The following is a 19,480-nucleotide window of genomic DNA, read 5'->3' as shown; positions in this document are numbered from 1 at the left end:
TATTCAATGCTAGAGGAGTTTACTTCAAAAAAGCACAACCAAGCAAACAACATGTATCCAAAAGTGAAAATGCTAGTAAGTAAAACACAGACCTCAATCAAAATGCAATTTCACTCATACAAAAAGAATTTCTAAACCTGCCTAAACAATTTGCAGGATTAGGCAAAAAATATCTTTCTTGAAAACAAATCAAGAGAAATATATTTAACAGTATTGGAATAAGAAATCAGAAGTTTGCTCTCAACGATTTCAAATAATGTGGATGAATTTTCAAATAATCCGAGAGACTAAAATAATCAGGGAAAAGTAGTCTAAAATTCAAGTACTTGCATTCTTCCCCCTCCTCAAGTACCCCACCCACAGTGACTCAGTAGTACAAGGCCCTTTTATCAATGTCAAACTACAAAATCCCAAAGAAACAAAGACACTGAAACACTCCATTTCTTCAGATCACTGTGATGTTGGAATTGCAACTCTTGAAATATAGCTATCAATTGTATTTTCAATTTAAGATTCACACAATAAGAACAATGAAATGAAACAATGAATATTTGAAGTTGGAAAAGGTTCTTATATACAGAAAACCACTAACAATTACAGGGAAGTAATCTGCTTTATTCCATAACAAGGGCAAGAAGAACATGGACAGCAGAACATAAAAATAAGTTAATAATTCACATATTTTTGTATCTTTCACCAATAATCAATATTGTTTGGCATGCTACTAAAGCATAAATATTGAAGATAAATAAAAAAGAGGTATATTTCTGGAAGTAAGTGACCCAAATTAATGATCTTGAAAAAAGAAAATCAATTTCAAGAAGTTATTATTCTAGCTTCTTTAAAAATGAAAAAAAACCCCACAAAACAAAGGCAAAAAGCCCAGCAAATACCTCTCCCCTAAGACTAGCAGAATTTCATTGCAAGGACCAGCTTCAGAAGATTTGGTTATGCCTTTACTAAAACAGCTGCAAGTTCTGCATTATGTTAATAAAAAATGAGATAGCCAAATGAAAGAAAATCATACCCCATGAGTTCCTTAAGTTTCTTACCTCAAAGCACGACTAAGCTTCTCATAATTCATTGTGGGCTTGTTCTTGCGCTGTCCCCATTTCTGTGCAACCAGTTCAGGTTGATTCAATTTAAACTCTCCTTCATCACCAACCCAAGAAATACAGTCTCGAGCATCTTTGTCAGTGAGAAGTTCTAATAAAAACTGCCATAGCTGGATCTGGCCATTGTTCCCTGTTAAAACAGGAATAACAAGTTTCATTTCAACTTGTCCTTTTTATGTTCCACTCATGGCTAAAAACTTGCAACCAACATATTAAAGCCGACCAGCACAAACTACATCATGAAAGGAAAACTTGTACTTTATTAATCCCTTCTAATAATTCTTTCACAAATGTTTCCCTAAAAAGTCATAAGTAACCATTTTTATTAAAAAAATGAAGAATATAGGAAAAAAAATAATCAAGATTTCACATAAATCTTCCCCTAGAACTTAAAAAAGCCCAGCCCCCTCAACATAATCATTTAGACACGTATCTGTCTTTAAAATAGAACAGATTTATCAAGAGCTGCTTACTCCTCTTCACACACACACATATATGTGTAATAGAAGCTGTTTTTCTTTTTAAATGGCCTCAAATAAATTTTCAACATGAAATATGAGAAATATAAAAGAAACCGCCAAACGTCAGCTTACATCATTGTAGCATCTTTGACATCCAATCATTAAGATTTCTTTCTAACTCAAGTACCAATTTACTCAAGTAAACTTCTAAATTCTCAATGAGATACAGAGAGCGGACCTGATGACTAAAGAGAGAAACACAGAGCATTCCTCACTAATGTCAGCCAATAAAACCTTGGCCTTAAAATTCTGAATGACATCATTAGAGGCCTTTATAGAGTCTAAAACAAATAAAAACTCAAGGAGGAAGAGAAGGATTTAACAAAAAAATTCACAATATTAAAGAGAAGCAAAACAAAAATGATAGCAAGAAAAAAAATAAAGGAATTAATAATCGAAGAGTATGTACAAATAACAGTAATTCCAAAATTAAGCTGCAATTTTCGTGTGCAGTTTTCCAGACATGCATTCATTTAACTAAACAAGGAATATGAAACTTTATAAATTTTGAAGTCACCAGACTGGGGAGAAACAGAGGAGAAGTGCAAGAGATATATCGTGCAAGTGGCAGCTAGGCTCCATTTTACAATATAGAGTTTATTTTCTTCCCTTTCTGCAAATAGAAGTTAAAAGCTTGAGTAAATGTTATGCAGTGGTTTGAGAGGACAGACTGTTAAGTGATGGGCAAATTTATGCATTTTATTTGCTGCAGGATAGAAAAACTGCATCATGTTGACATGGTGCTTGTGTGAGCAGACCAACCTGCCAGGGCTGCCTGTGCGTACCACAGATTTTTGTACCTATGGCTCCCTTCACACCAAACGGACTCCTACAAACCTCACACTAGGAGCTACAAAGACATGTTTCACCAAACTGTAATTCAAATTAATGGGTCAGTGTTCAGAGCATTAGCATGAAAAATAATGGACGCAATACCTGTTCTGTTCCCAGGGGAACTCCTATCTTCCCCAGAGATCCTTGGAGCTCTCTGTACTTTAGCTGCCTTTGCACTGCTGTTTATCACTTTGATGGTGGTTGGGGTAGCGGGCTGTACAGATGCTGGTATAATCTGCACAGCTGTAGAGCAGAGAATGTAACAGAACATCAATTATAACTTGCTGGCACAGAAATAGCCATATTTTATTTATTACCTGTATTATCATAACATTTTTTCCTGTGCTAAAAAGGCACAATGCATTAAAGTCACCATGCTAAGTGTAATTTAAAGATCTTTTTACCTCTCATATGAAAACTGTAGTTTTAGACTCATTGCAGAAGTGCCACATTACAGATAAAAAAACAGCTTAAGTTTATTATCATGTGTATTACATGCTTCCACAAAAAGAACCCAAACTCTCTCAAGCCCTTGTTTTCATCTTCATGCTGTTCCCACATGATCTGCCCTAATGCCCTTTTCTCTACAGTCACTGCACAACCTCCATACCTGATATTCAAACAGCAAACACCTTCTATTGCAATGGTGTAGAAGGATGCAGATGCCCCACTCAAGCTGGCTTTAACTAGACACAACCACAGGATGTAATAAACAGTCTGTCTATTTAACATGTAAGATGCTTATAAGTCTTCCGAAAACTGATTCATTGATGTCATTGATGACACTGCTTAGCTAAAAGCATGAGCTTCAAATAACTGGAAAGTTACTTTAATGCATTATTTCTACTATTGGTTTCTAAGCAAGTCATCTCTTCCACAAAACCCTTCAGGTTTTGGAAACACTTTGTTATTTGAAATTAATATTTAAATAGATCAATTCATTAATGCAATATATAACATAAAGCCCTGAAACAACTAAAAACCTCAAATATGTAGCCTAAACAGCTTATTTCAAGAAAGTGGAAAATCTACCATCCAAAATTAAAGTTATAAAATTCCATAGTTAAGGTCAAACACTACTTTTCAGTGAGTAACAAAATACAGAGAAAGTCAATGTTATGTTTTGAAGTTTAAAATACATCCTCCTCCCTTCCCCAAGGAAAAATACTCTCCCAAGTGATTTTCTAAATGTTGTATGAATACTGCTGAACCACAGTACCATGCTAAAACTGCAAACAGTGAATTGTGTGAATTAATGCTGACAGAAGTACTTACGCTGATCAATTGTAACAGTTGCTATTTCTCCAGAGTGTTCTTGGCTAGCCAACACATCTACAAATTGCAAAAAAACCCAGCAGGTTTATATTTAACCCAGAAATAATAAATCACCTGAAGATCAAAACCTTTCATATTTTGTAGAGGAGAAGAAATAAAAATTTCCTATCAGTCTGCAAGAGACATGTACAGTTCATGGTCTTACAAGTGGAGATACATTTGTCGTTCAAGTTTTAGAAGAGTGTACATGGCAAATTTCCATGACCTTATGCATTCTCCACCCCCAAAAACCTTCAGCTATGTCACGTAAATGAAGATATAAATATTTATTAGTCTGGCAAGTTACATCCAAGCATGGTACATCTGAAATGCACATACTTAGCAGCTGTGTTGTGTGCTATCTAAGGAATTCACTTCCAGTGCTTAATAATATCCACTTCTATATGACACAGAAATGTACACTTAATAACTCACAATCAATATTTAATTATAGAACTAACAAACTCTGTAGATGCACAAACTATGAAGCTTTATAAAAAACAAGGTGGAATAATCATTCACTACCATCCACCACTTACGAGGTTTGATAAAAGACATGCAGTGTTTAGTATGCAGACAATGTTTCATGGCAGCACATTCTAATACTTCCTCTTATCTTGTACTGATACCCTCATTTTCTCCCACAGCATTAAGTAAAGGAAAAATGACTGCTCATAACTGGTTTCACAGTTCAAGAAAGAAGTCCAAAAAAAACCCCCCAAAAACTAAACTGCCATACACTTTCGAAGAAGCTCCAGGTGGCTCCAAAGGATTTCTCCCCGTGGGACACGTTGGAAGAAATCTTCTTGGCTGAGATTGCAGAGGTCCCTCCCAGGAATGCTGAGTGCGTTGAGGTCGATGTCAGTCATGCTGAACTCCTTCATCACCCACACCACCCAGTGGAGCACCTGGTCTGTCGACCACTGAACTGGGTCTGGAAAAGATGGATGAAACTGCAAATCACCTCATCACACACTGCAAAGTTCCTCCTTGATTATATAATAACTTCCATAAGAGTAAAAAAAAACAATATCAAGAAGCAGCGTTACTGACACCAAACCTGCCCGGAAAGTTGGTGACTGCTCTTAAAATGGTGATGGAATGGTGTGGGTTGGTGGGGTGAAGAAAAGGGTGAAAAAGTGATTTTTTTTAGAGACAGTTCTTACATGAGAACTACATCTGACATATCTCAAACACAAAACAATAAGCATTTTCTTATTCCACAGGTCTTCAGCTTCAAAGAAAGAGTACTCTCTCCCACAGAAGGATACTCTTCTTCAAAAGTGTTGATCAGTTTGTGATTTTGACAAAATACTACATTCTAAACTTAGTCACATCATCTCAGTTTCTGCTGACAAAAACCACCACTGGCGTTCTTCCCAGAAGCCCCTATTGTGTTGTACTTTAGGCTAGTGATCAAATAACTTCTAATAACACACTAAAATGTTTTGTCTACTGCTGAGCAACCCTTGTAGAGGCCACTAAGATGTGGCTCAGCCCAACACAGAGAACATAAACCACAAAACTAGCAAGAGAATTTCGAAGAGAACAGTGGGCTCGAGTTGACTGCAACCCAGGTTCTCCTACCTGGCTATTAGGGACACCTAACCTGGTGACGGTGAGTATATTACAAACACCTGTACCAGGAATCCTGTTGGGATTGGGACTGGGATTGTGCAATGTTCTGCAATTGCTGTATTCATCTAAGTATATTTTACCTTTGTGTTAGGTTTTAACGCACCTTATATCACTCTACTAAACTAGAAATCCCATGTAATATCAATGATTTTCAAGTGAATTTGATATTCAATATTACACCCTCCACACATGGATATCTAAAAGAACCTGGTCAGACTAGTGGACTCCAATGCAAAGCCTTCTCTGCTTCTCATTCAGCAAATCCAGCGAGTAGGGTGGGGGTGCACATGAAGTTGAGGAAGGACAGCTGACTCCAACTGATCAAAGGGATATTGCACATTACATGGAATACTGAGTATTAAAACTGAAGACCAGTTTTTTTTAAGGATCCCTTGCTTAGAGCCTGGCTGAGCGCTGGCCTGCTGGAGGCAAGTGATTGCTTCTGCATGACTTTTTCAGCCAGAGCATCAAGTTTTGGGATGTTAATGCTGTACACAATGTATTAAAATATGTCAACAGGTAAGAAGTAGAAACTAAAGTAGGAACATCTGCTTTTCACTGGAGCAGAGTGATTATGTATTTTTAAATTCTAATATCCCAAGCAGATGCCACCTTGACAATTTTTTATTTTAAGATTTAAAAGAAATAAAATTAAGAACTCAGAAAAATTAATAAAATTAAGAATTAAAGAAAGCAAAGTATTCTAAGTCTATAAATATTTATCTAGGAGCTACAAATTTAGTTTTGGTTAACAACAGCTACATGGCATCATTTTTCACTAATGCTACCTAAAACAATGCTATGTAATCCTGTGGCAAAAGACACACCCACAAGGGTGTTGATCCACCAAACATCAGCAGCAGTGAACTTTCATCAAAACGCTGCTAGTTTGTTCTCAGTGACAGAACACAATTTGCAAGGAAACAAAAATCATTATTTTCTCTAACCACTTTTGTGGTTTCTGCTGCTAAGTTTTCTGCATTTATTTCTCATAACAATTAATATTTCCCTTACTTCTACGTACCAAATATTTGGATTCTAATAGCAGCAATACTTTTAACAGAAAAATATTTATAATCTCTAATAAAACCCACCCAAAACATAACATAGAGAGAAGGCCACAACATTTTGAAGACCTACTAAAAGCTAGTTTTCCATTTGCAGCAAAGTTGAGAAGCCTGTAAGGATGAAGACAACAAACCACTACTTTTCTTGACGATTATTCATTAACTAGCCTTGACTCTTAACATCAACGCATCCTGTCTTCTGAAAAGATTCAATAAGTAATTTTGGATTACAGTGTAGAACCTAAAGGCACCTTATTTCAGCCAAGTCCCTTTAATGTCTACTCAGAAAACATTTAAAATGTTATTCTTTCTAGGAGTGCAATTTAGCACATTTTTGATATCAAGAGAATGCTATTATTCATAATCCACGGATCTCTGTCATAATGAACTAATATGATTTTTCTAAAAAATCTGGACTCCTATGGCCCAAAAATCATTAAACTTTTAAATCCACAGTTGTGGGATATAGGATTTTCTTAAAGCATCAATATTATTAAAGTTTATTAAAAATATTATTGAACATAACAACATTAGTTTAACTAATTTTCTTCTAATATTAATGTGAGAGCATGATGAAAAGTATTAATCTGCTTCTGATAATGCCTCCCTTTTTTATTTTTTCAAACATTCCACATCAAATCCCTGATTATGAACAGACATAGCATGAGGAAAACTATTTTTGAAGTGCTTACCAATGAGAAAACTAAAAAGCCATGAAAAAGCCTTTGCTTCAGTTATCAAAAATATGCTCAAAATATTGGCAAGCTACATGTCCTGCAAAGACCTTTGACTTACTGGCATTCTTAAACCCTTCCAAACATCCCCCTTGCCAAATATATTCCAGTTTTACAGGTCTGCACATGTAGAACAGCATCCTGAATATGCCTTGACATTTCTGCCAGTCATAAGAAGCAATTCAGCTGGATAATCTCTCAAACATGATATAGGTCTATATCCCACAGTTCCAGTTCAATCTTAAACAGACATTCAGAGATGTGTTTTTAAGCTAACATTAAAAGAGCAACTTGCTAAGTAACAACATTAACTCAAAAAAAATTATCATCTGGAAGAATATTTTTTTTCAGTTCTGAATCATCTTCCTCCAGTATGATGAAATCCAGTACAGCTTCTCATAAAAAATCTGATTTAACAGAATATTCAGCATCCTCCAGTCCATGAACAATTTGTTTCAGCAATTTTACAGGCAATACCCCAATACCAACTACTGAGTCTGTTCAATTCCACACATATTTGAAGAGCTTTATCACTAATACACACATTTTTAAGGAGGGCAGGAAGAAAAGTGCTTTCTAAAGACTGCATTGACAAAGTAAGTTACAGCATGAAAGCATTTAATGAAACTATTATGAGCATTCATTTTACTTCTCCTTGGTTTTTTGATTAGGTACTACAAAAAACTTCCTCCCTGTGAGGGTGGAGAGGCCCTGGCACAGTGCCCAGAGAAGCTGTGGCTGCCCCATCCCTGGATGTGTCTGAGGTCAAGCTAGATGGTGCTTGAAGCAATCTTGTCTAGTGGAAGTTGTCCCTGCCAATGGCAGGGGATTGGAACCAGATGGTCTTTAAGGTCCCTTACAACCCAAACCATTCCATGATTATACAATTCCCTTATGCAGATTATTTACATTGTACTAATGCTGAAACCCTGAAAGTTGAGGATTTTGGGCTTCCTGTGCTAAAAGACACTGACCCACAAGCAAGCAGTACATTTGACCTGAGGCTGTGGAACAGGCTTCGAAATTGAGTGATAGCACTGGGATTATGGGTGTGTAGTTTGAACAGAGGCGTGTAATGTCACAGGGTGCAAAACTTAGGAGTTAAGGTTTTAGTATACAGTAATATATATAAAAGCAAGATGGAGGATTTAGGGTGTTGGCTAAGTTATTCTTCTTCTTTCACCTTCTTCTTCACGGGTTTGGGTGATGTTTTCTAATTGGGTGAAAAGGTCTGCATTGTGGACCATGGGTAGTTAGTTATTGGGTTAAAAGTGAAAGTAGTATAGGTGTAATCTCATTATTGGACAAATTATGCTTAAAAGACCTTGGAAAGAGTTATTTTCTACCTTGTCAGCAAGAACTCACAACTCGTGAGACTGTACTATAGATAAGAATTAATAAACAACTGAGTCTGAACACGAGAAAACTATGTCTCCTGTACTTTAATCCCAGCTCTAACAGGAAGAAAAGAAGATAAGGAACCCCACATTTTAATGACTTTAATCCTGGCTCTAACAGGAAGAAAAGAAGATAAAAACCTCACATCCTAACCCATACCACAAGCTTCCCTCTCTGAGGTCCTTAAACACCAACCCCACACAGAACACAAGAGCCCAGCCCCCAGCTGAATACACCCATAGCTGTGCACTATTACCGTAAGGTATTCCAAGGCGCTCCTGCTCTTTCCGGTAGCCTTCCAGTGCTGCAGCCCACCGTGTCACTTGCTCAGACGTTTCATCTGAAATTGCCGCAATATGTTTTGTCCCATCCAAGGTTATCACTTGAGCTTCCTCAACAAGGTGAGCTTCAGCCTCTGTATGATGAGCATCTGGATCAATCACAACCTCCACAGTCTCCACAGGCTTCACGATTTCCAGGATGTTCAACTTGGGCTCTATCCCTAAGCATGGAAACAACACAAAACTTAAAGACAGTAATGCAAATACAACAAGAACATAGTTTTAAAGCTTTCTGATTAGTAGGATTAGCAAACTCAGGAAGGAAGCAGGACACAAAAGTGTCATCAGATTTCTGCGAGTGTCCTAAATTAGAATGACATACTCTGTTAAAGAGCATATACTTTAGTAAGGTGAATAACAAAGCTGTCCCTCCTTCTTCCCGCAGCTTCCTGTTCTAATTAAGTGATCTATTTCACAGATTTTGAACAGAATGTTCAGCATGTGAGCATAAAGTACAAGTATTTTGGCCTGTAAGAAATACACCAAATAAAAAACCCCTAAACAAACAGAAAAAGCAACCTCCAAAAGGACCCAGAACAAGTATTCAGCTTTATTCCAACCATAAGGCATTTTTTCAGGCTTTACAATACTTCCCTGATATCTCTGGGGTCTACTTAAAGCAGTTAATATTTTCTTTCAGTACTCTACAGTAGGCAGTGTGTTACACAGCAAGTTAAAAGAAACCTATGTGTTACACAGCAAGCTAAAAGAAACCTAGAAAATTCTTCCCATTTTAGGCTTCAACAGCTATTCATGTTTTGGCTTTATGTCTGTCATTTCAGATATTAGATCATGGAGCTAACACGATATGTCTGTATCTATTCTGAAGCAAAAAAGAACACATTCAGTAACGCTTTGTATCACCACCCTCTGCTGTCTTCTGAGACACCTCTTCGGAGGTGTTTTGTCCAGCTAGTGCCGCACCAAATTTCTGACATTGTACAGAGGATTTTTCAAAATTATTTCATTTTTTGTGACATACAATATTCATTATAATGCCAATAACCACACTTATTTTAAGAGATTTTTAACAACTACATTTTCACATAAATAAAGAATCTTTACAATTCTATTTTATCATGAGTTGGAAAATCTTGACTATGGTTAGGCTGATGAAAGCAGGATTCACAGAACATCATATGGCCAGAGTACCTTCAGTATCTTGTACCACAAAAGTATTTGTGTCCTTCCTGTCTAATCTATATTAAAGCACAGCATGAGATGGTTCTGCAGGTAACAGCCTTAAACGCTAAATCCACAATCCAGTCAACAGTTTGTAAGGGAAAACAAATGGAGTATGTTCCTGTATTACAAGTAAGAAAAAACAAGTCTCTTTCAGACAAGTATTCCTCCAGATTTTAAAAGGCATTTAGCCTGGAAAAATATTAGAAAGGAAGCAAACATTACAAAGACCCTAGAGTACAAAACTCAGCAATGTGAAATCAAGGATGTAAAAACAGATGTTGACAACCAGTAAGTGGTTGATCCGATGAAAAAACAAGCATGAAGAAAAAGCAAATAAATATCTTACTTAGGAGACTGTTTTATCTAGGCCATGAAAAATTAACATGCACAACGCAGGTTTCTTTCAAAATCATACTAACTACACTGAAGTTCAGCTATAGAAGAATAACTGTATTTCACATGTTGCCTTTGAATTTAAAGCCATCTGACCGAAATTTGGTAGAACATTTGAAGTGACATAGCAGCTTTTCTTTCAAGAAATAAGAGAATCCAATCCAGCACACTGATTACTTCTAGCTGAATTCTATACATTACACAAGCTAGGGAAAAAATAAACATAAGTGAACTGAGAATCTCTCAAAACCTCATTCATGCAAGTAAAATATAAGGATGGAGTAAGAAGCCCTTTTCTCCCATCTGGCTCAAAGGGGTACTGTGCTCAAGAGCAACAAGTCCATTTTCCTGTTAGTGATCCAAATATCTTCCTTTTGTTATATGCATGCTATTTGTTTTCTGATATTCTGCCCTGCCATATTTTACATGCCTTCAACAAACAGACTTCTTATGAGTTGCTAAAGTATAAGACCTGAAAAACAACACTGAGGAGTGCTCCAAAGTGACACAGAAGTACTTAATATTCAAGTGTTTCTTTTAAGAGGGAAGGCGGGGAGGGAGAGAGAGAGGGAGGGAGAGGGAGAGGGGGAGGGAGAGAGAGAGGGAGGGAGAGGGAGAGGGAGAGGGGGAGGGAGAGGGAGGGAGAGGGAGAGGGAGAGGGAGAGGGGGAGGGAGAGGGAGGGAGAGGGAGAGGGAGAGGGAGAGGGAGAGGGAGAGGGAGAGGGAGAGGGAGAGGGAGAGGGAGAGGGAGAAAGAGAAAGAGAAAGAGAAAGAGAAAGAGAAAGAGAAAGAGAAAAAGAGAAAGAGAAAGAGAAAGAGAAAGAGAAAGAGAAAGAGAAAGAGAAAGAGAAAGAGAAAGAGAAAGAGAAAGAGAAAGAGAAAGAGAAAGAGAAAGAGAAAGAGAAAGAAAGAGAGAGAGAGAGAGAGAGAGAGAGAGAGAGAAGGTGTGATGGGGGCAGGGAGCAAGAAGTTCCTTGTGCTATGACATCATGAACCTCAGTTTTGCATTAAAGGGAAAAAATGTAACACAGGAGGAACATGGAAGATGATAGTAAAGATATTCATCACTCACGTCCTTTTGAAAATGGAGGTCTGAGCACTGAATACTAGAAGTTACTGGGCATGAATTAAGAGTGGTTACTCTAGTTCCCTAAAGGATATTTCCGTTCTATTTTGTAAGCAAAAAGGTAGTACACTCCCCATTACATATGGGGAACTGAGGATTCAACCCAGCACTAACCTGACACTCAGCATTAAATGCAAATTGTATCTTACTGAAGACTGTTAATACAAAGCAGAAAAGTTTTCTTCAGTTTAATCTACAATGAAGCCACAAGGAAACAAAAAGTGCTCCCCAAATTTTGCTCATTTGCTTTGCTGATGTAACTCAAAATAGATAACTAATCTACTCCTGTACAAATGTGTCCCTGTTTAAAACCACAGAAATAAACACCTGTAGTTGTTCCCACAGCCCAATAGGTACATTGTCTTTAAAGAGTGGTGGCTATCCTTCCACTCAAGACATATGGAGGGGGCAAAGCAGAAAATTAGGACAAAAAGCAAAATAATGAGGCTGCTAGTTCCTGAGAATCTGACAAGGAGAAATCCTGTCATACCAGATAATACAAATAAAAACTATGCCTCAACAAATCTGTACCCAACTGCTTAATGCCCCTCTGACACAATGGTTTATTCTGACTTCTCATCCAAAGAAAACAGACAATAGACAGTGATCCTGGACCTTGATAAGGATTTTCAGTTAGCTACATCTACTTTCAAAATGTAATTTTTCCTAAAGCACGCAAACTCACTCACCTCACAAGGATGAAACTGTCACCTACCTACACAAAAATCTTTTGCCGGCATCGATATTTGGTCTGATAGGAGTAATTACTCAACCTTCAGGAAAACCTCATACTGTAACAGACACTACTCAACAAAGAATTGCTTGGGTTCTGGATTTGTGTTTGATTTTGTTACTTATAAAAATTATATGAAATTCCTTTAAAAAAACATTTTAAATAGCATTAGTCCATGACATTTATTTTAATTTTACTACTTAGAACTACAGTACACAATGAAAAAGACATTCTGAAGTTCTGTGACCATTCATTGATTTTCTCAATTTTACAGCTAGGAACAGAAGATTCTGTTTGCTCACAAGTATTCCTACAATATTAGTTTGTCTGTACAACAGACAAATGTAACCGCTTACCTTGTCTAGATATCACTTGCACACTGAGTTGCACCGTTCCATCGGTTTTCACTCCTTGATCAAAAAGGCTTCGATCTGGGTCCAGCTTGATAAAAGCATTAAAAATTAAAAAATTAAAAATATATATTAGTCTCATAGTTACAATTAACTTAATCTCCTTTAGAAACACTTGGTGCCTGCAGAAATTTTTCTGAAGAAGTGTACAAATATTTTTAGTACTGTGTAGACAATAGTACATGACAGAAAAGATTTCATCGTATTTGAAACTTGCCACTCTGTTCTGTTTAAGATATTTTCGCCTACAGGAACATTTTTTTACCTAAAAGAAGCAATACAATACAGGGAAGTACCTTCACTATCTGGAAACTATCTACAGTTCCTTCTCTGAGCTTTTAGCAACCTCATAAAAATTCTTATCTTTATACCAAAATTCTCCTGTTGTTTCTGGAAAAGCCACAGATGTCTGATTGTAACTTCAAATAAAACACGTAGCTAAACAAAATGCAAAACAGTTATACTGCCTAACATGTGGCAATACCTGTAAAATGGGGGGATTTCTTGAGTAATGCCTTGCTACCTCTATACCTCAATAACATAGAAACCTTCTATTTTAGATTCGAAACAAGATCAGAATTATGGAAGTTTGGCAGCAACAAAGTAGTGTGGTCATTGCCCTCATTCTTTTTTCACTTGCAAAGTGATTTCTTAACCTCACACGAGGAACTCCAATAGTATTTTGATTGTATTCACACTGAACTAGTGTGTATATATTACATGGTCTGATGATAATGAACCTGACATGAAATTAAACTCTTAATTGTAGTTAATATTCCACATGAAGCATGAATTCCAGAGACAACGCAAAAAAGGGAAAAAGTACATAAAACACTTCTCTATTATGAAGTTAAATTTTTCATAACCTTTCAATTTACCTGGATATCTTGCAGACAAATCTCGTGTGCATCCAAGGAACACTGCAGTCTGGGTTCCAGCAACTTCTTAAGATTTCCAATGGGTTCACTGATGTCAATAGCCTGACTCACAAATTCTGCAGTGGTGTAGGTTTGCTCAACAACGCTTAAATAGCAAATTAATAAAATAAATCATTACCTACATGTTAAAAGAGCAGGTATAGGAAAGTTCAATAAAAGATAGAAGTAAATTAGATAAAAAGTAATACTGATTCTGAAATCTTAATACCATGCAGTATTAGTTTGAGTACTCTTCATTTGAGTAGAGAGTCAATTACTAAATTGAGTTCACTAATTTTACAGTTGTGTAACTCTTCTTTAACCCTGTCAACACTAAAAAACTCAGCTAAATAGCAAGATTCAGATCACCTCCTTCAAGAGAGTAAGCCACGGTTAGCATATATATTGTTAACTTGCATGTAGACTAAACTAATTTTATTTGCTTTGCCTGGACTGTATTTAAAATATATTCACGTTAAAAGCAAACACAGAAACTTGACAGACAGGGAAAACAGAAGGAAAAAAATGTTCACATTCATAAATAGCAACTTTCTGTGTCTTTTCACCAGCCAGTACAAGAATAACAACCTTAACACATAAAAGGGACAACCAGAAGGAAGTCCAGCAACATGGAGCCTTGAAGTAACTACATGCCATGGTTGTCCTGCACGACAAGGACAGTACTGGCACAGGCATTCGGAAATGTCACTGTTACAGGACTCGTGTTACAACAATGACCTTACACAGTTGGGCTCTCTTCATTTACACAGAAGGAAATCAGAATGTACACAGATATAGTCTGTCAGTGGTAAAAACACACAAGAAACTTAGAACAGTAAGAAACTAATAAGTGGCTTTGAATCAGTTCTTAAAGAGTAGTTAACCTAACCAGCCTCAGTTCTTTCTACCTGTTGGAGACTGAAATATTATGGTTTATGCCTTAAACATCTTTCATAAAGACTTTTGCCTATTATAGCAAGAGTGGGTAACAAGAGCTGCATGGAAGATCCCTGCATCTGTTAACTTGACTGCAAGTTAACAGAGACAAGTGACTCAAATCTGGGCTGGGGTAAATGAATACATTCACAAGAGGATTAAGTCCAGCACCTTGGGGGTGGAGGCCACAACACCACATTTTTCTGCTGCCAGGCTCCCACAGATCGCTACACCAAAGGAGGGAAGGAGGAGAGGATTTGGGTGTGTGGCATAGCCTCTGGCCAGATGCAGTGAACGCCCATCCTCCACTGGGCAGACTGGCCCAGCTGTGGGGCCTCCCACCCCTGGAAGGCCACATCTATGTGAGGGACAACCGTGTGAGGGACAACAGAGGGGGTGTCATGGCCCATCAAAGGCTGCCCCCAAAGGGGACCCCAGATCCTGCACCAGAGCACTGCACGTGATACTACAAGATGCAACAGATCCATGGTCTTGCAAGGGACAGTATCAAACCTGTCCCCTGCCAGGGAGACATCTGCATCTTCCCACCTGCCCAAATGCATATTAATCCATTGGATTCTATACTTTTTTGTGGGCACCCTCACCACCAGATGGAGGGAAGCAACGAGATGTTGTTGGGACCCTTGGAAGGGTGATATGCTTCTACTTCATAATTGTCCCTCTTCCTGATCCTGCCCCCCACCTCTTTTTCTATTTCCTTTTTTCTTCCTTTTCTCTTTACCTCTTTTAATATTAAATTAAATATACTATTCATTTTTTTGGTATCAAAATCGAACTCCATTTGGTTTTAATCAACTTTTGGAGTATATTTCACACCCTTCTGGGTTTGACTTGTTTTATTCACAGAGAATTAGTTTTCTTTGCCCTTCTGTGCTTAGACCGGATCGCAACACATTATCTAATGCTCTGAGCTTCCAAACACAGTAATGAAAATTAGAAGGGAAGCATTGGAAACTAAAAATCTAAGTTGAGGTAATTAAATCAGAGAGTATCCTACTTCAGTATGTAAGGTTTCAATGGCCCTAACAACAGTATGGTTGATACTGAGCATCATTTCTGCTCTGTTAAAAACAAATCATCCTGCAGACATCCTGTATAACAGGAAAGCAAAGGACTGAAGATACAGAAAGGCTCATCTCAATTACAGAAGGATCCACTGAAGCGGAAAGGTTTGCAGCACAGACATACTATTACAGACATGAAAATAGGAAAAGTAAAGTACGAATAACGTAGCAAGAGATAACCAAAACAGTTTGGGGATTTAGATAACTAAGGTTGAGGAACATGACAGCACTATACTGACTTCCTACAGTGGATGTATTTCAACTTCTGGAAAACCACCATTTAATTAGATAAGAAACAGAAAAACTAATTAGTTAATTAATTGCTGCCTAGGGATCCCAAAGAGCAAACAGAGTACATACCTTTCTTCAGTGCACTCCTGTTTCTCAGTTCCATCAATTTCAATTTCTATCAGCTCCTCTGCCTCTCTCTTAGTCATGGCTGCAATGTCTTAAGAACAGAGCTATGAACAGAAAACAATTTTTTTGTGTAAGTCACAGACCAACATGAATAGACAACGTTTTGAGTCATATCATACTTTTTTTAAATCCAGGACCAGAATATCCTTTTAAAGCCAACAATTCATCTTAAAAAAATAAATCCAAAAGCTAATACAGATTTCACAAAATATATTACTATATCTGTCCTCAAACAAATGATCTAGAAGCAAACATGGGACTATTAAGACATTTGTACAGAGCCCGAAGCCTGATTCTCTTGGAGGTACCCAAATTCATGGATTTCTTTTGTTGTTGCTACAGCAAAGCACACCTGAAAATTCAAACTAGCTTCCTAGCATGGGTGAAAGTTGCTTATAAATTTAAGCAGCATTTTATTACATGAAATGCTGCAGGAGGCAGGAAGATAGAAGATCCATGATTTCTTCATAAGTAAATTAAGTCAACAACAAAGCGTTTGCTGACTACCCCATCTTTCCACCTATGCCTCCCACAGGTGAACGGTTGATGATACAAGCACAATGAACGGATCTTGTTAAGTCCCAAACTAAAGCAGAATGCTAGTAATGAAAGGAAAAGCTATTCTGTGATGACATTCTCACTAACGCTGCAGATTTTCATGCCCTGTAGAACACTGGAGTCTGTTGGGAACGTAAGTGGGAAACAAAGAATTACAGCATTTGATCTGAAAAGACACAGCTTGTCTGGTATTGCTGTTTTTCACTAACCAGCACATATACCATAACTATAGAACTCATATGATAAAAACCAGGCCCAATTATATTAACAATTTACAAAAAATAACATCATGAACTCATAGCAAAAGAAACAGGAAGTTGAGGTACAAAGGAAGAAAAAAAAAATTGGAGAAAAAGCAAAACATGACTACTATTTAAATATCCAGAATAGAAGAGGTCACCAAGATTTCCATCCTGGAATCATCCTTTCTCAGGTACTACTCTATCCCAAACCCAACTATTAGCAAGAATATCTACTGAAGACAAGATAATAAGGATAAGTATTAATCTTTAAAACTTCTCAGAAGTAAGAGTAAACATGTTTTACAGTTGCTACGTAAACTGTCTTAAGAAATTCAAACTACTCATCACCTCCTTCAAAAACTATTTTGTAAGATCAGTTGTGAAGAAATCAAGTGCAGCATATGGTTCATTCTGTAAGAAGCTACTAAGGCTAGGAAGTAAAAAATCACCTTATCAATAACTTATCACCAGAAACAAATCCAGAACCCATTCCAGATTTGGCTCTGTGAAAATTTCCAAAGGGCCAGTGTAGTGTCCACTGAATAGGGCCCCAGGAGCCCTATTTCTGTATCACTTAATCTTGCCTATTATTCCCATGAAAAATGTAAAAGATTGAAACACAACTTCTGAAGAATGCACACAGGCTTAAATATCTTGAATGCACTGACACCCGCATGGTTACAGGTGATCTGTCAGACTGTTAAAAAATATTTCAAAACTGAGATTTGAGCAAAGTCTCTTACTGAAAACTCCCAAAGAAACAAACCGGTATGACAGATATAGTTGGACTCTATCTGCACAGATGATTTGGCTTAACAGATACCGGCTCGATCAGCCTAGCCTGAAGTAAACAAGACCCTAGACACCACAATTCAGCCAACTCCTGTGAAGCACTGATACATCCATATCATTGGCCAGTGAGCTAGGCGGAGTTAAGACCCTTGACCAATCATATCTGTAAGCATGGAAAATCTGGAAGCTTTATAAAAGGAGCCGCCGAACAAGAGCGGCTGTTGCTACATGAGCTTCAGTGTGTTAACGTCGCGTCCTTGTCTCCATCAACAGCGACATCTTGTGATCTCCTGACATGATAGCACCAACCGGCTGTGGTTTTGCAGGGAGACAGGGGAGCAGCAGGACTGCTGTGGATAGCCGATGAGGCTGCAGGAGGTAGTGGGATAGTGCCACACAGCAGTGGGATTGCTGCAGACAGCCGGTGAGGTTGCAAAAGGCGGTGGGATAGTGCCGCGGGCAGGGGAATTGCTGCACAGTCCTGGCGGAGCAGTGGAATATTGCTGCGGAAGGTGGCAGAGTGAGCCATGTGGGTCTAGAACCCCCTTCACAGAATAAAGACACTGCTGGGAACATGGGAGCCGGGGGCTTGACACCGTAAAATCTCTCTCTGAAGAAATGGACTTTCTTTCTAAAAAGGAGAGGGATAAAACATGATGAGCGGGCTCTGCTAGCCCTGCGGAGCTGGTGTGAGAGCCACAAATTAAATGTGTCTGAAGGGAATGCCCTAGACTTAAAAACTTGGGAGCGGGTTAGCCGAGATATGCTTGCCTCAACCTCCACAGGCGGCAAGACAGCCATCAACGTTATAAAACCCTGGAGGCTCGTCATGGACTTGCTGGAACAGTTGAAGAGGGAGCAAGAAGCAAAGATGGCAGAGGAATCACAGCGGGCGCCACCCACCAAGGCAAGCAGCGAAAGCGCTACACCAGTGGAGGCGGCGGGGGGGATGCAGATGCCACGCCAGGTGAGTGGGAGAGAAGAACGGGTGAAGAAGTCACAGCACGCCGTGAAACCGCCTAGGACTGCACCGCCGACCCCTGCAGAGATGCTACCACAGCAGAGCAACCCCCGGTCGCCTGGGACCATGCCATCGTCTGCCACTGGGGGGGACGTGCTGCTGGCATAAAGTGCCGCAGCCGAACTCCACTTTGCCACTCCATGCTCTGCTGCCCTGGGTCCTGCCAGACCAGCAGAAACCCCTGAGACCACCCCGTGTTCTACTGCTCTGTTGTGCCGTGTCGGCAGGAACCTCTGCAACCCCTCCCATCTGCAGTGAGACTGTGTGCAGCTGCTACGAGATGCCTGCTTGCCACGGGGCCGCACCTGCCACTGGCTGGTGTGACACAGCGCAGGTCACTAGCTCCTGCCAGGCACCTGGCAACTGCCGAGCCCCTGGCCACCGCAAAGCCTTATCTGCTGCTGAGCCATGCTCTGTGATCCCCCCGACTATAATAGCTCTGTTACCGCACCATGGAGACGCCCAGCTCTCACAGAAGCAGAGCTTCCTACACCTATTCCAACTGTGCATGTGCAAGGATTTGATCAGTGCTTACAAGAGCCATCTACACCCTCTGTGAGCTGTATGGGCTGCACGGTTCTCATGGCACGGAGCGGCCCACAGCTCCAACCGTGCCTACGCAGCTACCGGATCGGCGCACACAAGGACCACATGCACCCCCTGCTACCACACATGCGTGCCAGGAATGCCTCCACCTGAGACC

The 19,480-nt window shown here is 38.9% G+C and overlaps 1 protein-coding gene across 6 annotated transcripts in view; it reads right to left on the bottom strand.

Moving 5' to 3' along the window:
- GABPA (GA binding protein transcription factor subunit alpha) overlaps positions 1-19,480 on the bottom strand; it is a 38,791-nt gene that overhangs the window by 8,759 nt on the left and 10,552 nt on the right. For all 6 annotated transcript variants that reach the window (XM_066208570.1, XM_066208584.1, XM_066208581.1 and 3 more), the window contains 8 exons: positions 16,108-16,208; positions 13,688-13,832; positions 12,756-12,840; positions 8,878-9,123; positions 4,524-4,718; positions 3,746-3,802; positions 2,573-2,713; positions 1,053-1,245 (listed from right to left, as the gene is read on the bottom strand). In XM_066208570.1, coding sequence (XP_066064667.1) covers positions 1,053-1,245; positions 2,573-2,713; positions 3,746-3,802; positions 4,524-4,718; positions 8,878-9,123; positions 12,756-12,840; positions 13,688-13,832; positions 16,108-16,184 — 1,139 coding nt within the window. In that variant the 5' untranslated portion in view covers positions 16,185-16,208. The remainder of the gene's footprint in view (positions 1-1,052; positions 1,246-2,572; positions 2,714-3,745; positions 3,803-4,523; positions 4,719-8,877; positions 9,124-12,755; positions 12,841-13,687; positions 13,833-16,107; positions 16,209-19,480) is intronic.

This window comes from Chamaea fasciata, unplaced genomic scaffold (genome assembly GCF_029207755.1).
Source record: "Chamaea fasciata isolate MVZ Bird 193981 ecotype frontalis unplaced genomic scaffold, bChaFas1.0.hap1 SCAF_2, whole genome shotgun sequence".
NCBI classification, from domain to species: domain Eukaryota; kingdom Metazoa; phylum Chordata; class Aves; order Passeriformes; family Sylviidae; genus Chamaea; species Chamaea fasciata.
Note: the sequence above shows the minus strand (reverse complement) of the source record. Positions and strands in the feature narration are given on the sequence as shown.